At 32.6% G+C, this 14,676-nt stretch overlaps 2 protein-coding genes across 2 annotated transcripts; one reads left to right on the top strand and one right to left on the bottom strand.

Annotated features, from left to right (window-relative positions):
• Positions 1–1,791: 1,791 nt before the first annotated feature.
• On the top strand, positions 1,792–4,363 carry TRIADDRAFT_28318 (uncharacterized protein; the record flags this gene model as incomplete). Its single annotated transcript, XM_002114737.1, has 11 exons — positions 1,792–1,974; positions 2,054–2,209; positions 2,300–2,371; positions 2,453–2,568; positions 2,656–2,773; positions 2,895–3,040; positions 3,140–3,207; positions 3,286–3,376; positions 3,747–3,992; positions 4,064–4,141; positions 4,246–4,363. The coding sequence occupies 11 exons, from the start codon at positions 1,792–1,794 to the stop codon at positions 4,361–4,363; spliced, it is 1,392 nt and encodes a 463-aa protein (XP_002114773.1).
• Positions 4,364–5,323: 960 nt separating this feature from the next.
• Positions 5,324–9,262, bottom strand: TRIADDRAFT_58595 (uncharacterized protein; the record flags this gene model as incomplete). The annotated part of the gene is made up of 16 exons (XM_002114558.1): positions 5,324–5,488; positions 5,660–5,718; positions 5,805–5,835; positions 5,922–5,992; positions 6,114–6,220; positions 6,641–6,763; positions 6,860–6,931; positions 7,290–7,340; positions 7,473–7,537; positions 7,620–7,658; positions 8,157–8,229; positions 8,427–8,500; positions 8,646–8,732; positions 8,858–8,903; positions 8,989–9,107; positions 9,206–9,262. The coding sequence occupies 16 exons, from the start codon at positions 9,260–9,262 to the stop codon at positions 5,324–5,326; spliced, it is 1,239 nt and encodes a 412-aa protein (XP_002114594.1).
• Between the last annotated feature and the right edge of the window lie 5,414 nt (positions 9,263–14,676).

Genomic DNA, 14,676 nt, shown 5'->3' with positions numbered 1-14,676 from the left:
CTGATCATGATACAGTCGAGACCAAGACATCTGCTACTCAATTTAGTAGCCTTATTGAATTCAAAAATATTATTCGCGACTTTCAACGTGTTAAGGACATAAATTCTCTAACGAAATGTCTAACGCTAGTATTGGAATCAGAAGTGGATTTGACAACTGTTTATCATTTACCTGATGAGTTTTGCGAAGCTGCTGCTCGCTTTGCGTTATTGTCACTCGGTGTATCGTGCCGTATGATAACTGAATTGATTTATTGCTATGAAGAACTTTATTCGGCACTTTCCTGCGCTTCAGTGGCTTTATTCTCTAAGAAATATGTGTCCATTTATTCTAACCCAGATTATCATCGAGTTATATGTCAAGGCGTTCAATTTGTTTACGATTTAATAATATCAATCGGTTTATCACCTGGTAGTGTCTTGGTGCCATCAAATTTATCCACTGACCTTATACAGCAATCAATAAATAATGACCATGATATTATGATTTTTAACGCTTGTGATAAGCTATCACAGCTACTACATAGTCATCGCACTATTTTTAGCTATAGCGCTAGCCATCGATCAGTATTTCAAATCCCACAATTTTTAATTGGTCCATGTATTAGCGTCTTACTTGGATTAGCTCGCTTGCCTCTTTTCAATAGCTATTGTTGCGTTCCATTACTTGCTTGGAAAATGGGATGGCTTGCTGATAATCAGTATCGTCCTTCTGAACCTTTGCCACCTTTATCTCCTGATTATCTTTGTGAAAAAGATATACTTGAAGATTTTGTTTTTCGTATTAATTTACTAGGTACTCTAAATATCATTACTGTCAATGTTATTAAATCGAGATAAAAATTTTGTTACTTCTTTAGCAACTTTAATGCCTTTATTTGTATTAGGTTGGACATCACGACAACAATTTGAAGAGATTTGGGTTGCTCTGTTAGGCGTGTTAGGGACTTCAATACCCGAAAATGCATCCAATGATGTAAATTTTCTAGCATCATTTTTTTAAGCCTTATACAGTATTAGAGGAAGATCGTTACTATCTTGAAAGAATTCTATTTTTATACCTTTTTTAATCTCTCTGATTCACTTAGGAAATTTCTGAACTGAATCATTCTAACTGCATAGCAGTAGAAGGTTTAACGTCCTTGTTATTGCATACGTCGTTGATTCCCATAGCTGGTCGACCAAATCGCTGTATATATTTGCATTCTTCAAGACATAAGCCTTTGCCATTTATGAACTCTGTGTAAGTCACTATGAATAATGATGTAACGATATTATACTGCAATAGAAAAAACTTATATAAGCAATTTCTACTACTGGATTAGCATTGGTAAGAAACTTGAAAAAGTACGAGGAATAGTCGAAAAGTCAATTGAGAAATTTTCAATTAGAAGGTAAAGAGGGTTTAAGTTAATTTTTCATCAGTAATATGCCAATAATTCAAATAAATGGGGGTTATGAACTAATATTTTAATACTTTTTCATCGGCATTACGTATAAAGAACTGCTGGCTGTAGAAGTGTACCCATTAATTATTACAATAATATGGGTTGTATGCAAAGTACAATGACAAGCATGTCGAAAAAGAGCCACTTTTGGTTACGTAGTAACCATAACAGTAGCCGAATGCTATATAATAGCAACACTGAACGTGACATATCATGCTTGGAATATGTTCTTGGCCAGGTTTGTGATCTAAATTCTTAGATTGATTACATCAGTCACTCATGTACATCTTATCATAACAGTTCCTTTGATTATATTATTAAAGGTTCCAGTTTGTGTATTGCGAATGCAAGTTTCGGAGACTGACAACAAAGACGACGCTTATTCAAGAGCTACAATATTTGAAGAAGATATCGGATTAGACATTCATTCTTGTTTGCAATTTCTACTCGAATTATTTGAACGGTGGCTTACACCTCAAACTTCACAAAATATAACAATTAACCTTAAACGAGAAGCTGCAAAATCGGTAATAAAAGTAATTTATTTCAGCCATTGTCCTTTCTGGATTTATCATTCGCTTCTTAGCATTTTTTGCTTCACTTCAGGTTTTGGTATTGTCAGATATTTTCGTTAATCGTGAACACTTTCAGTGGATGTATGATATATTTATGGAATTATATAAATATCATCCAGCCGAAGACGATGTCATGATGCAGTATATTGTCATTGGAATTTGTAAAGCCGTTTCAGTCTTAGGATTAGTAAGTATTAGAAATGTAATTCCAATTAATTTAATCAGTAAATGGTTACGCATTTGTATTAAAATTATTTGTCGATAACTTATTTCATAGGATGGCCAATCAGTTGATAAAATTTGTCGCGTAATTGAATTTTCACTGAAGAGTAGTTACTTGTCGCTACAGGTATTCCTACTGTACTTATAGAAATGATTTGTAAATTGTTATATTAAATGTCGCATTAATGTAATTCACAATAAACTCTAGATTTGTGGCCTGTTTGGAGTACTATATATATTAGAACCCCATCCAATGAGCTCCTTAACAGCATTCTTAGATCCGCTAATTAATTATTTGACAACAAAATTAAGTGAAGTACAATTGTAAGATTTATATTCTATTTGTTATCACCATAATTCAAAGAGTAATATAGCTATATCTTAATTACTTAAAATATTGATTGCGCTCAGGATGTCGTTTGGAACTAGTTATCAACATACTTTGGTAATGCTATCGGCAGCTTTCTTTATTATTGAACATTATGTGGATGACATTAAAGACACAAACTTTTTTCAGTTAGTGTTACAAGTAAGTATTCTTGTTAATAACATTACTCGAAATAGGGAAATTGATTATAGAAGTGTATTATAATATTACGCATATGGCTTATTCTTGGTATGCGAAATGTACAAACTCATATTTTTATTAGATTGTTGTGACAATGATCAGTGCCAGCGATGAAGTAACCCCTCCTGTTATATATCATGCCATTATGAGAGGACTAGAGAGAATTATTTTATCCTTTACGTTAACACCGGATGAATCGGATATGATTATCAAACTTAGTATAGATAGGTAAGGATACGTAAGTTTAGGCACCTTATAATTATATGCGTATACATCCTTAACATTGCAGAATGATGATATTTTTATTGTTACAATTGCATCATTTAGATTATCTATGCCAAGCCCTGAGAGAGCTTTGTCTGCTCTTGGACTACTTTTAACATGCATGTACGCCGGTAAGAACATTGGGATTTAATATCAAGCCAGCGTTCAGTAGCAAGTTAGCAACCACCTAACTGTTATACATATTCTAGGAAAAATTGAAAGTGAAGCCAACCCTGGTCAAGAGCTTGATGCTATGGCCAACGTACATACAATTGAGCGAGTGACTATCTTATTTGACAGGTGAATGAGATCTACCTTGTTACTGCTGTCATGCATGAATGTTGTATTTGTCCTATTATTCCTATTCTTTATTTCTTTTGGATAATATATACTTTTCTCAATAAATATACGATAGTATATATGACAGATTATCATATACTGTAATAAGCTGAATATTGAATGGAATAGTATCAAAACTTTGCATTGAGTATATTAATGCATACTAGTTTACTATACATTAATAACCTTAACCTTAAATTTTGATGAATATTCTGTTCTGTATTCAGCTTTCAGCAGCATTTTAATTTTAAAATTACTATACGATTTTGAATTTTTTATTATCATCTCAATCGTACTTAACATATTGTTATCTGTAATCTTATACTAATAGGATTAGGAAGGGGCTGCCTTCGGAAGCTACAGTAGTTGCTCATATTTTACCATCTGTATTGGAAGATTTCTTTTCACCTCAGGAGATAATGAATAAAGTTATAGGAGAGTTTTTAAGTAGTCAACAACCTCATCCTCAACTTATGGCTGAAGTACTATTTAAAGTTTTTGAAAATCTTCAGCGTCAGTCGCAGCAGACAGCAGTTACAAAATGGGTCATGCTCTCTATCGGTAGTTTTACGCAAAGGTAATAATATCGAATATGAAATAAGTGTAATTATTGAAAGACTAAGATTTAGCCATATAATTCATTTATAGGACACCTTTAGCTATGGCTGTATGGGGTTTGAATTGTTTACTAATCAGTGCTTCAACTAATTACTGGATCCGATCATTGTAGGATACATAGACTACTGCGATTACTATCTGAAGCAAATTTTTTGATCTTTGCCTAACCATTGATATTACTGTCTTCGAATTATTTTGAATTTATTTCTTAGGTTGCCTTATGTGATCAGTAGAATAGGTAAATTAGAGCAAGTTGATAAACAAATATTTTATACGACTGCTCTGGATTTTTTCGTCAATAAGGTATGCAAATGTTTCGATCCTTTCTGATCATTATAGGCTACTGTGTGCTTGATGTAATTATATTAATCAAAAATTGATTATGCTGCGTTTTTTACCTTGTAGAACCTTGACCAGACTCAAAAGAGAACCTTTTTATCTACCTTTGCTTCCTCCGTATCGCCTTACTCAGATTTAAATCGATATTGTCAACAATATATTTCTAATCAGTAAAACATGAATCAACTTATTATGCTAAGAATATCTTAATATGGAATATGTGCTCCTTAAATCGATTTACAGTTATAGTAGAGTAAAACAACACGAGAGAGTTGGTTGTATAATGCCGACTATATTTGCAGATGGCTTTTATTTATTTTATTAATGATCGGCATTGCGTAATTACATAAATTACTACTAACGTCAACCGATTGGACTTACAGCTTAAAATTTAGTTGCGTGCCCAAATTAAGTGATTTTACTTCTTATCTACAATGTATGTTTAAAATGGGGAATGACATCGATCAAATTTGTTTAATAGAATCCTTGTATTAAGTTCATTGCAAACAATGGTAGTCAAATTTAAAATTTGCATGCTCACAAAGATCAATTAACATTTAACCCTTATGACAGTATATCTTTATATTACAGATATATTCTTATATTGCCTTATTAATTTGCTACTTATCCTGTCGAAAGTTTTACAAAAATATTGTGATTAAAATTTTTCATAACAGAAAGGATAGCTTGTCTGGATCATTTTCGATTAAATTTGAATGTTTTCAATGGATCTGACACCTAATTGCGTATAGTAGAGGAAGCGTCATTTGACGAAAGACCTGCGTAAATACAGCTCTGTCTCCTATTTATTGCCGTCAGGTAGTAGTAATTAATTATATTTAGCAAACCTTAGGCTTCTTATAAGCGGTACGATTTAAATGTGCACTAGGTCGTTTTCGAGATTTCTTCATGGACTGTTGCAAAGCTGGTGGAACTGCAATAACAGTTAAGTTAGTATGTGCAGGCATGAAAAGATGGAAAAATGATATTAAAATTCTTATTCTGCTTGCCTAAATAGTCTGGGACATTTTTTAAATGTGGCCTAACTTTAGCTGGATGCAAAACTAAATCATGCCGAAGTGCTTGCATATCCTTAGGATTATGACCGAAATATGTCTGAAATTACATGTTAACGAAAGCTGTAAAATTCTTTTCATCGATAAAGCATGACCTTCACGTATGAGTACATTTTAAATAATCTCAGATAAGAATCAGCAATATTGACAACAGTATTTCTTGATCATAAATTACATATACAAAATTAGCTAGTTTAATATACAAGTATACCTTTAACTTTTCGGAATTCAACATCTCCTTTTTAATCTCTCGGAGTCTGGCATCTCGAACTATGAATCATTTGAATGTTAGGTCGCAATTAATTAATTAATTAACTAATGAATATACATAAAGAAATTATACGCGTAGATATTACCAGCATTTTTGGTTACAGCACGTAAAGCATCCTATCACGAGGTAAAAGGTGCGTCAATTTAGAGATATCTGTATCCAGCGAAATATTGGAATAATACGATTTTGGCCTACAAAATACCTGCGCTCTATATCTGAAGCTTTCAATTTCATTCATCTTGAAAGTATATGGTTTCACTACAGCTGCATCGTCTATTGTAAAATATATGAATCAGAACAGCAATGCGATTATTAATCTACTAAACCATGATTCTTACATTGAACATATATATTCCATGTACTAACAATGCGAACATAAAAAGAAATCCCTTACCATTACCATAATCTTCTGAAAGTTTATCTTGTACACTTTTCAACAACGCTTCATCATCAGAAGTTACAAGTGATAGCGCAGAGCCTACATCGTCACCACGAGCAGTCCTAGATAGTTATTAAAGTTTATACATGATATATTAATCCTAATGCGAATTTTAAAGTCAAAGGAAACTCTATTTCCATAAACTATAAAACTTTCACTACCTTCCGACTCTGTGGATGTAAGATTCTGGCGTTTTAGGAAAGTCAAAATTGATAATATTTTTTACACCTAATGCAATCAAATGCAAGAAATATAACTTACCCATTCGTAGCTAATAACATAACCGGTTAAATTCATCTACATTCATTAATTATTTTTAATCCTACTAGCCTTGGAAATCAACACCGCGGGATACACCAAACTCGCTATCTTTATGTCTTCTATTGTAATTGATAATTAATTAGTAAAATAATACCTTTAGGGCCTAAAATTTTTAATTATTGATAATTATTAATTCTTTTCATGATTTCTTCCTATTTTACCTTTTGCCTTTATTACTAATTTTATTGGCAGGGTTGGTTCTGACGGATGTATTCAAGACTGTTTCATCAGATGCAATAATGATATCGTAAATACCTCTATTAAATTCGTCTATAATATGCGATCTGATAACAAATAATTGATATCTAATATTAGTCATGATAAATAAAAATAAGGTGAAGTTAATTATCCACTCATATAGCCTATCGAAGGGATAATACCTAGAATTTTGAGGCAATTCTGAGTTTAGAACGCAGCATTTAATGGAGAATTGTTCCAGGTATAATTTTAATCTATTACGTTAAAGTATACAAGGTCATTGTAATAGCTTCATAAAAATGAAAATCAAGAATAATATCTTCATCTAGGCGTTAATCTGACCTATAGCAACGATTAATTGTATTTATAAATAGAATTGATTTGCCTTCGATTAACCTATTCATACGAGTGAGAGAAAGAAGAAGAAATTAATTACTGATATTAATCTATCGATATTTTTCGATAGGTACTGTACTGATGTACGGGTCTATACAGTGACCATAGCGTAGTTAAAAAATATTTCCGATTTATTAATACGTAAATGCTATCACAAGATAATCACAATATGAAACGATCGGTAATTTAAGTCGATACATAATATTCGATTGTTACCCTAATTTGAACATAGCATAAATGAGTAAGAATTTATCTTCTTCGTTGCATCTGATAGGAAATCAAACAAGTTAATAATTTAGCCATGAGCACGTATCCAATATCATTGAATAGCATCGTCGATTCGTAATTAGCTTAATATGATCGTCTCAAGATTGATTTAGTCAAGCAGGAATTACTTACTTGATAAAATATTGATCTAATCTATCCTGCTCGGGCAATTGGGATTCCTGCAGTTTTAGTACAACCTATCGGTGATGAACGCATATTAAGTTTAGAAAATAGTAGTAGACTTAGATAACAATTGAGCGGTAAAAATTCTCAACATACTGGGTTGTGTAAAACTAATTTTCGCAGCGACTTGACATCCTAAAAGTTTTAAAGCATTAGATAGAATAATAGGTAATACTGCATTTCAATCGCTTCGATTTGAACATAACTTAGCCTATAGCATGTCGACACAAGAGGAAATGGAAAACGTAAACAATTTTAATTATTTAGACTTACATCGGATAGGGTAGCCGACAGTAGCATGGACTGGCATATATTTGGTAAATACCTAGCAAGAGACGTAACAATATGTGAAATAGAAATACACGGCAAAATAGATTGTACAGGTGATCGTTATTACACAAGAAGGCTTTTCAAATCGTTTTCAAAATTGAATGAAAAGATCAAGTCAGCTTCGTCAATGACCAACATTTCCAGTTGACTTATATCTAGCGACTATACATCAAATATTTCATTAATAGTAAGATAATTCATCAACATCATAACGAGTTACTGATAAAAAGACCGTATTAACCCAATTGAAATTTTTTAGCTTATTTGGTATCATTATTGAAGATTGAAGTTGGTCATCCATACCTTTGATTTGACGCAAGTGAGAATACGAGTTGGAGTGCCAATAACAATATGAGGGTAAGATAGTAATTGGGTTCTATAGATAGCAAGATGACGACATACATCGGTACGATTAATCTCTGATTAAAATTATGCAGTAATTGGCGTTGTTAGAAAATAAACTGATAGTAAGATGATGATTATCGTAGCATCATCCACCGCTATTGCTATACGTATTCAGCAAAGTATTTGCATACAATCGAATTGACCGAAGATCGAGAACACATTTGCTACCTTAAGTTTGGAGATGAATCTTGACTGGATACATTAATAGCTTGAATTTGATGAGAACAACAAGTTGTCAAATCCTAGCGAGAGAAACATGCCATTATATCATTGTTTACTTCCCTAATTCTAGTTGATTACCTTTTGCATTTATTGGCCGTAAAAGTTTGTAGCGAGTAGATTTATAGCATCACGTCAGCATATACAGTAGGACATTACAGTACTCACTTTAATATTGTTGCACGCTTGTCGGCTTAATTCTTTGGTTGGGACTAAGATGAGGATTTTTGCCGCATTTGCAATCTCATTTTCACCCTGTTAAATAGTAAAAATTGCTATCAATTGGACAAACAATGGTCTAAAAATCTTAAAAACAGTCAATTTAAGGAATCCATAACAACCAATGGTGGTGCCTACATTGGATCATTCAGCTGACTTACCCGATCAAGCAGAGTCAGAAGTTTCTGTATCGCAGGGATGGCATAACTATATCAAATTGAACGGGATAACTTATTGTCATATCACTATTCTATGCTGTTCAATTTATTAGTTAACTCGAATTCTGCCTTACGCTGCAGTTTTGCCGGAGCCTGTTCTTGCTCTTGCTAAGATATCTTTGCCTTGCAAAGCGATAGGAATAGCTGCTGCTTGAATTGGTGTGGGTCTCTTCCAACCGCATTTTTCAATTGCCTACAAAGTGTAATAACGACAATTTTAACCTATTGATATCGACTATTGCCTTGTATCGTCAGTTATCGTGTACAGTCAATTATAGCAATCATAGAGACCTTGGATAGGCGATGATCTAAACCGAAATCGGAAAATTCCGTCAAATCTTCTGCCATAGTTGATGAAATCTGCAGGAGCTGTCCGCCGATCTTCTCCACTGCTGTTGACTCCTAGACTATAATCTAGTCCATGCCACTAAAAAACGTCTCGCTGGTGGTTAGGATTACTTCTACGCTTACGATGTTATTGCAATAAGCTTTTCTATGGGTTTTAGGTGATGTACAGAACAGTAGAGTAGGGTGCTCGTGGCGACACAAAATGCAAAACTCTTTGTCATACTTTTGACTTTTTCGCTAATCTAATGTATACTATACCACAGTCAAGATGATATAACAGAGTGTCATTTATTTTACATCATATGACATGTATGTGTAAGACGTACTATACTGTCCCATACATCACCGCATGATATAGTGTATTGTCTCGCTAAAGGACTTCCCAGCTAACAGTACAAACATGCATCGGTCTATGATACAAAATTAGGTTAAAATAGTAAAAATGGCTGCTGCTAACGATACTATTTATTTTTTAGCCTAATACTTGTTATATTTTAAAGCATATATCTACTGAAATTAGCTGAAATCAATTTAGCAAAGGAAGAAAATAGACTCGTATTTCTAACGAGGAGTAGAAACGGTCCAAATTGCAAAGTACTTGTACCCATACATAGCAAAAAAATTGCTTGTTGCTAACTAGAAACGTAGGCCTATATCTTAATTGGAATAGATAAAATAAGCTTGCTAATTAGAAATAGGATTAAAAAATAATTTGGAAAAGGTGAAATTACGAAAAATAGCATGCTGATAACTATAACATCGATTTTATAAATGGATTCTATTGTGTAAGGCAAGCAAATACTGGTATTTTTCGAAGTGAATTCCAATTAGTTCTTTTAGTAGCCATTCATATATAACATATATAACAGAAAATAGCATACCCAATACTATAATCTCAATTTCTATTTAAATTATAGCTGGAAAAGTAAGTAGATAAGTAAATATTTTGTAAAAAATATTGACTCTTTAGTAAGATACTGTTATGGTTTAAGATAGTAAACGTGATAATGTAAATTGATTTAGAAATAGATAGTTGTAAATATTATGGTAAAATTGTAATATTCAACCGATAATGGATTTCCATTAGTGGCTGTGTAGATTTAGGTTAAGTACTATGCAAAATACGGGTAATAATCAAAATGGCAATTGTCACACATTTATGCAATCTGTTAGGCACTAAGCTGATTTAAGTTGGCACGTAATATATTGTTTAACACATGTATATGTTCTGGAATAATTGATATAATTACATGTGCACAGAAAAAGACTATATTACGGTATAGGAAATAATGAACAGATTGTACAGGTGGAGTTTGGCACAAGCATATAAGGAAGCGCATTTGTACTTAAAAAAGAGAGGATAGTAATTTAAGCTGCGGAGTGGAACGACAGTTGAATAAAGATAGCTTTTGTAATATTACCTAGTAAACTTCTAGAATAACTCTTACTGTTGACTAAGGTCCTTCGTCAAGGTAGTGAAAGTATTGACGCTTGGTAGCAGATTTATAATACGGTAGAAGGTTTTACAGGTAATCATAGAAGAAGAGAATTCATAGTAACAAACGAAATTTGTGACAGGTCCCTTATACAGTATGCGTACGCGTATCACGAAAAATAGCTTACTGAAAACTACGATATAATCTCAATTTCTAATATCCTCATTAAAATAGGTAAGATAATAAATTGTTTCTGTATTGAAATAAGCATAATAAATAGTTCGTAGATAACTATAATCTTAATTCTATATTTTCATTATAATGGTCACAGTAAGCACTGGTTTCTAAATAGAAACTGGGCTAGCTATGATTTAGAATAGTTAGCATTGCAGATTGAGTAAAAAGGCAATATTAATTTTAATCTCATATCCAAATTATACTGTATAGACCACTATTACAGCGTAACTTGTATACTGGTTGAATTGACTGTACAGTGTACATTTACCAGTGACCGTTGGTTTGCATTAGAAATTTTAAAGACATAAAGTTGCTCAATACTGCGGTAAAAATGAACAAAAACATCGGGAGCTAATTGCCCACGGTGGAAATGATCTGTTTATGGGGAATATGAGCTAAATTAAATATAAATACCTTGAAAATTTAAAAGATCGAATTAAAGGCTGCACTATATCTGAATAGCTTTCAACCACTACAGAAAACTTGCTACGCCACTGAAAGAGTGGTCTAGTCATTGGGTAAGATGGGTAATAGTTTCTAAATACAAACAGGGTTGTTCCCTTGACAAGGCTACTAATACGAAAATAGCATAATAATATTTATAATTTCAATTCTATTTTCAATTATTTGAAATCCGGTTAGCTAAGAAATATTCTCTATCAGAAAATAGAATAGAGTTAGTTCATTTAGCGAAGTGAATATCACGAAAATTTACGCGTTAATAACTATCATATATCCTTACCTTTATATCTCAGTTTTATTGAATAAGATAAATAAGCGTAGTAAGTTACTAATACGAATATATGAATATACCGATCCTATTAGATAGAAGTATTAATACTACAAAGGCTGCTGTATAATCAATAGTACCATACCTAATCAATATCCAAGAATTAATGGAAAATCAGTACTACCAACAACATTAAACGGCTCAGTATGTACATTATGCATTAAAGCAACTTTGCCAAAAAAATTACTAGAAAAATTGATTTAAGAACCAGAAAAGGAAAAATTCTGAACGGCAAGATAGAAGGCAAACAGTAGAAATATCGCGTGTGTGAATTTTGATAATTAGGAAGAAACTACTAACTAGAATCAGATAATAAAATCAACGCTAATGACGAAATAAAATCCTAGAGTTTCCAACAACTACCTTACGCTATTTTGTCAACATTGATTTGCAATATATTTCGATGCAATGAATAATTCAATGGTACTTCTATTATACTTATTCATTTAAAATATAGCACTGGTACTATCAGTTTTTACAGTATATCGCAAATCTGAATTTAACTTGTAATTCATAATATTTGAAAATGGCCATAAATGATTAGCTAGTTAGTTAAAGCAGTACTTTTCAATTTATATAATACAGAATAATTTTTAATTTCCTCTGACCGATCCGAGGCATTAAATATGTAGAAATTAAATATGCACTTGATGATGAAACTTCTTGGATTAGCAAAATGTTTTGTTTATAATTCATACAATTACTATTTCGATGAATTTCGGATAGAAAAGATAGTCAATGTTTCACCGAATTTTATCCAGTCTAGCTAATAAATAGCACCGCTCCATAAATGTACAATTGCGATACAAGCAATATCTAAAGATATGCATTTGAATTTGAATTTAATATTTTGTGATATATACCAATCACGAGATTCCAAATTTTAGAAAAATAACGGCTTTATTGAATCTTATACAAAGATTAACTACACACAACTCTACTTTAGCCGAATACTAGTACTAAAGACTTCTAGAACGAACTAACAGAATAATCTAAAGTTGTATGCTTTTATACTTTCCTTAGCATTCGCAGCTACAATCCGCATGGCAACCTTTTACCTTATTTTACACTTAGTTAAATTATTCTTAGTAAGACTATTCTACTGCGGACCATCATTAATCCAATATGGATAAGACTACAGTACTGTACTTACGTAGATATTATTCACACCAGCCAAAGTACAATGAATTAACCATATCCTAATATATGATTTACATTTCTATTTTTACGTATAGCCTTATTAGTAACTCAACACCTTACTATATATAGTCATCTGTACTCTAGCATAGTGTCTATACCACTACAGTCTATAGTCATAGCTACCAAATATCACTTAGGATAAATATCTACCGTACATTATACTAAACATGGCTAACAGTCTACAATCACAATACTAGTTACATTACATATTTCCATTTATTTCGCTATCTACTAGTGCAAACTCCCGTCGCTTTGCTGACGGTTTACGATAATGTGCTCATTTAACAGTCATAGTATTACCATTTGATAGACCTGTCAGAGGTTCAGTAACTTTTTACCGTGTACTGTATGCTGTACAAAAGTACTACATTTGTGCATTGCAGTAACTGCAGGAATGGTTCATATAGCCGCATGTATGCTGAGCAGATACAAAATCATCGATTGTTGCTATCGAGTCAATATCACCTAATCTTCCTATTCGATGTAATTGGCGATGATGATAGTTTCTGCTACGATTACCTGCTGGCTGATTTTGATCTCTAGGAGTACTATCTACTTCAGAATTCCTGATATGACTTACAGATTGATTTAATGTACGTACTGATCGTGTATTTCCACGTTGTTCACTTCGCTTTCGCCTATCAGATCGTTGACTAACTGACATTATCCTCTTAGAAACACTTTTTGTTATATGATATATAGCAATCAAAAATAACCGGGACAGGGGAACTACAGTAGGGTAACACTACGAATTGCATGAGAGCAATAGAACTAATAGTACCTCCTGATGTGTATCAATCACTTCTACCTTCTCAATAATATTTACATAAACCCTAGAGATCATTCATTTCTATGCCAATTCAAATTTCGTTAAGTAACTTTCGTATTAGTATGTTTACCGAATAAGGATGGTTACTATATACAGTATTAATGCTAAAAGCACATTACGATAACTAATGTACGGTGATGGACATACCAAGTCAAGATTAGCAGGTACTGTAAGATATCTACAGTGCGGTTCAATGTCCTTAGTACTGTGGTCAATTCTATACCAATCATTATAATGTGTCTAAGGATCGCTTGAGTATGCAAGCAAAGCTTGCTCTGTCGATAGTAACCGTTATAAGAAAATGTAACAATCAAAATGGCTGTGTAGAAAACTCTATAAAGATTCTATGTTTATTCAATTTTCATCAGAATATTACACGAAATCAAAATTTAAAGGCCCAGTAGCCACTCTTAGCGATATAATGAATACTATTTTAATAATCAGTACTCTGCAGAAATTACTATCTTAGATCTATTCGTTTTACATGAAGAAATCTTTAGGTAAAAAGTACTGTAAGAATCTTATACTGAGCTATTGAAATGAACCCATAATCAAAGTCATTTAACAGTACAGTAGTATAAATACCCTCGCGCTGCTCATTTCAAGGGCGAGTGGCTGGGATGAGGAATGTCCTCTTTGTTGTAGATGAAGCTAAAACACTCGATATTTTTTACCATCATCATTAGAAGCTTTCATAGATGGACTGGTAGAATGATTGGCGTTATTATTTTCGATGACACCCATTTCTGATGATCGTAATCCGTGATTGCGATTGCATCCTGCATGATCCACTAAAGAGCTGAATGTTAATTTACTGTAGCAATAACACAGCACTTGATAGTAAGCTTGCCGAAAGCGTTTATACAAGATAGCATAAATAATAGGATTCAGTAAGCTATTCACATTGGCCATAAATCCGCAA

Source organism: Trichoplax adhaerens, genomic scaffold (genome assembly GCF_000150275.1).
Source record: "Trichoplax adhaerens TRIADscaffold_8 genomic scaffold, whole genome shotgun sequence".
Taxonomy (NCBI): Eukaryota; Metazoa; Placozoa; class Uniplacotomia; order Trichoplacea; family Trichoplacidae; genus Trichoplax; species Trichoplax adhaerens.
The sequence above is the reverse complement of the archived record's forward strand: the minus strand, read 5'-3'. Positions and strand labels throughout refer to the sequence as shown.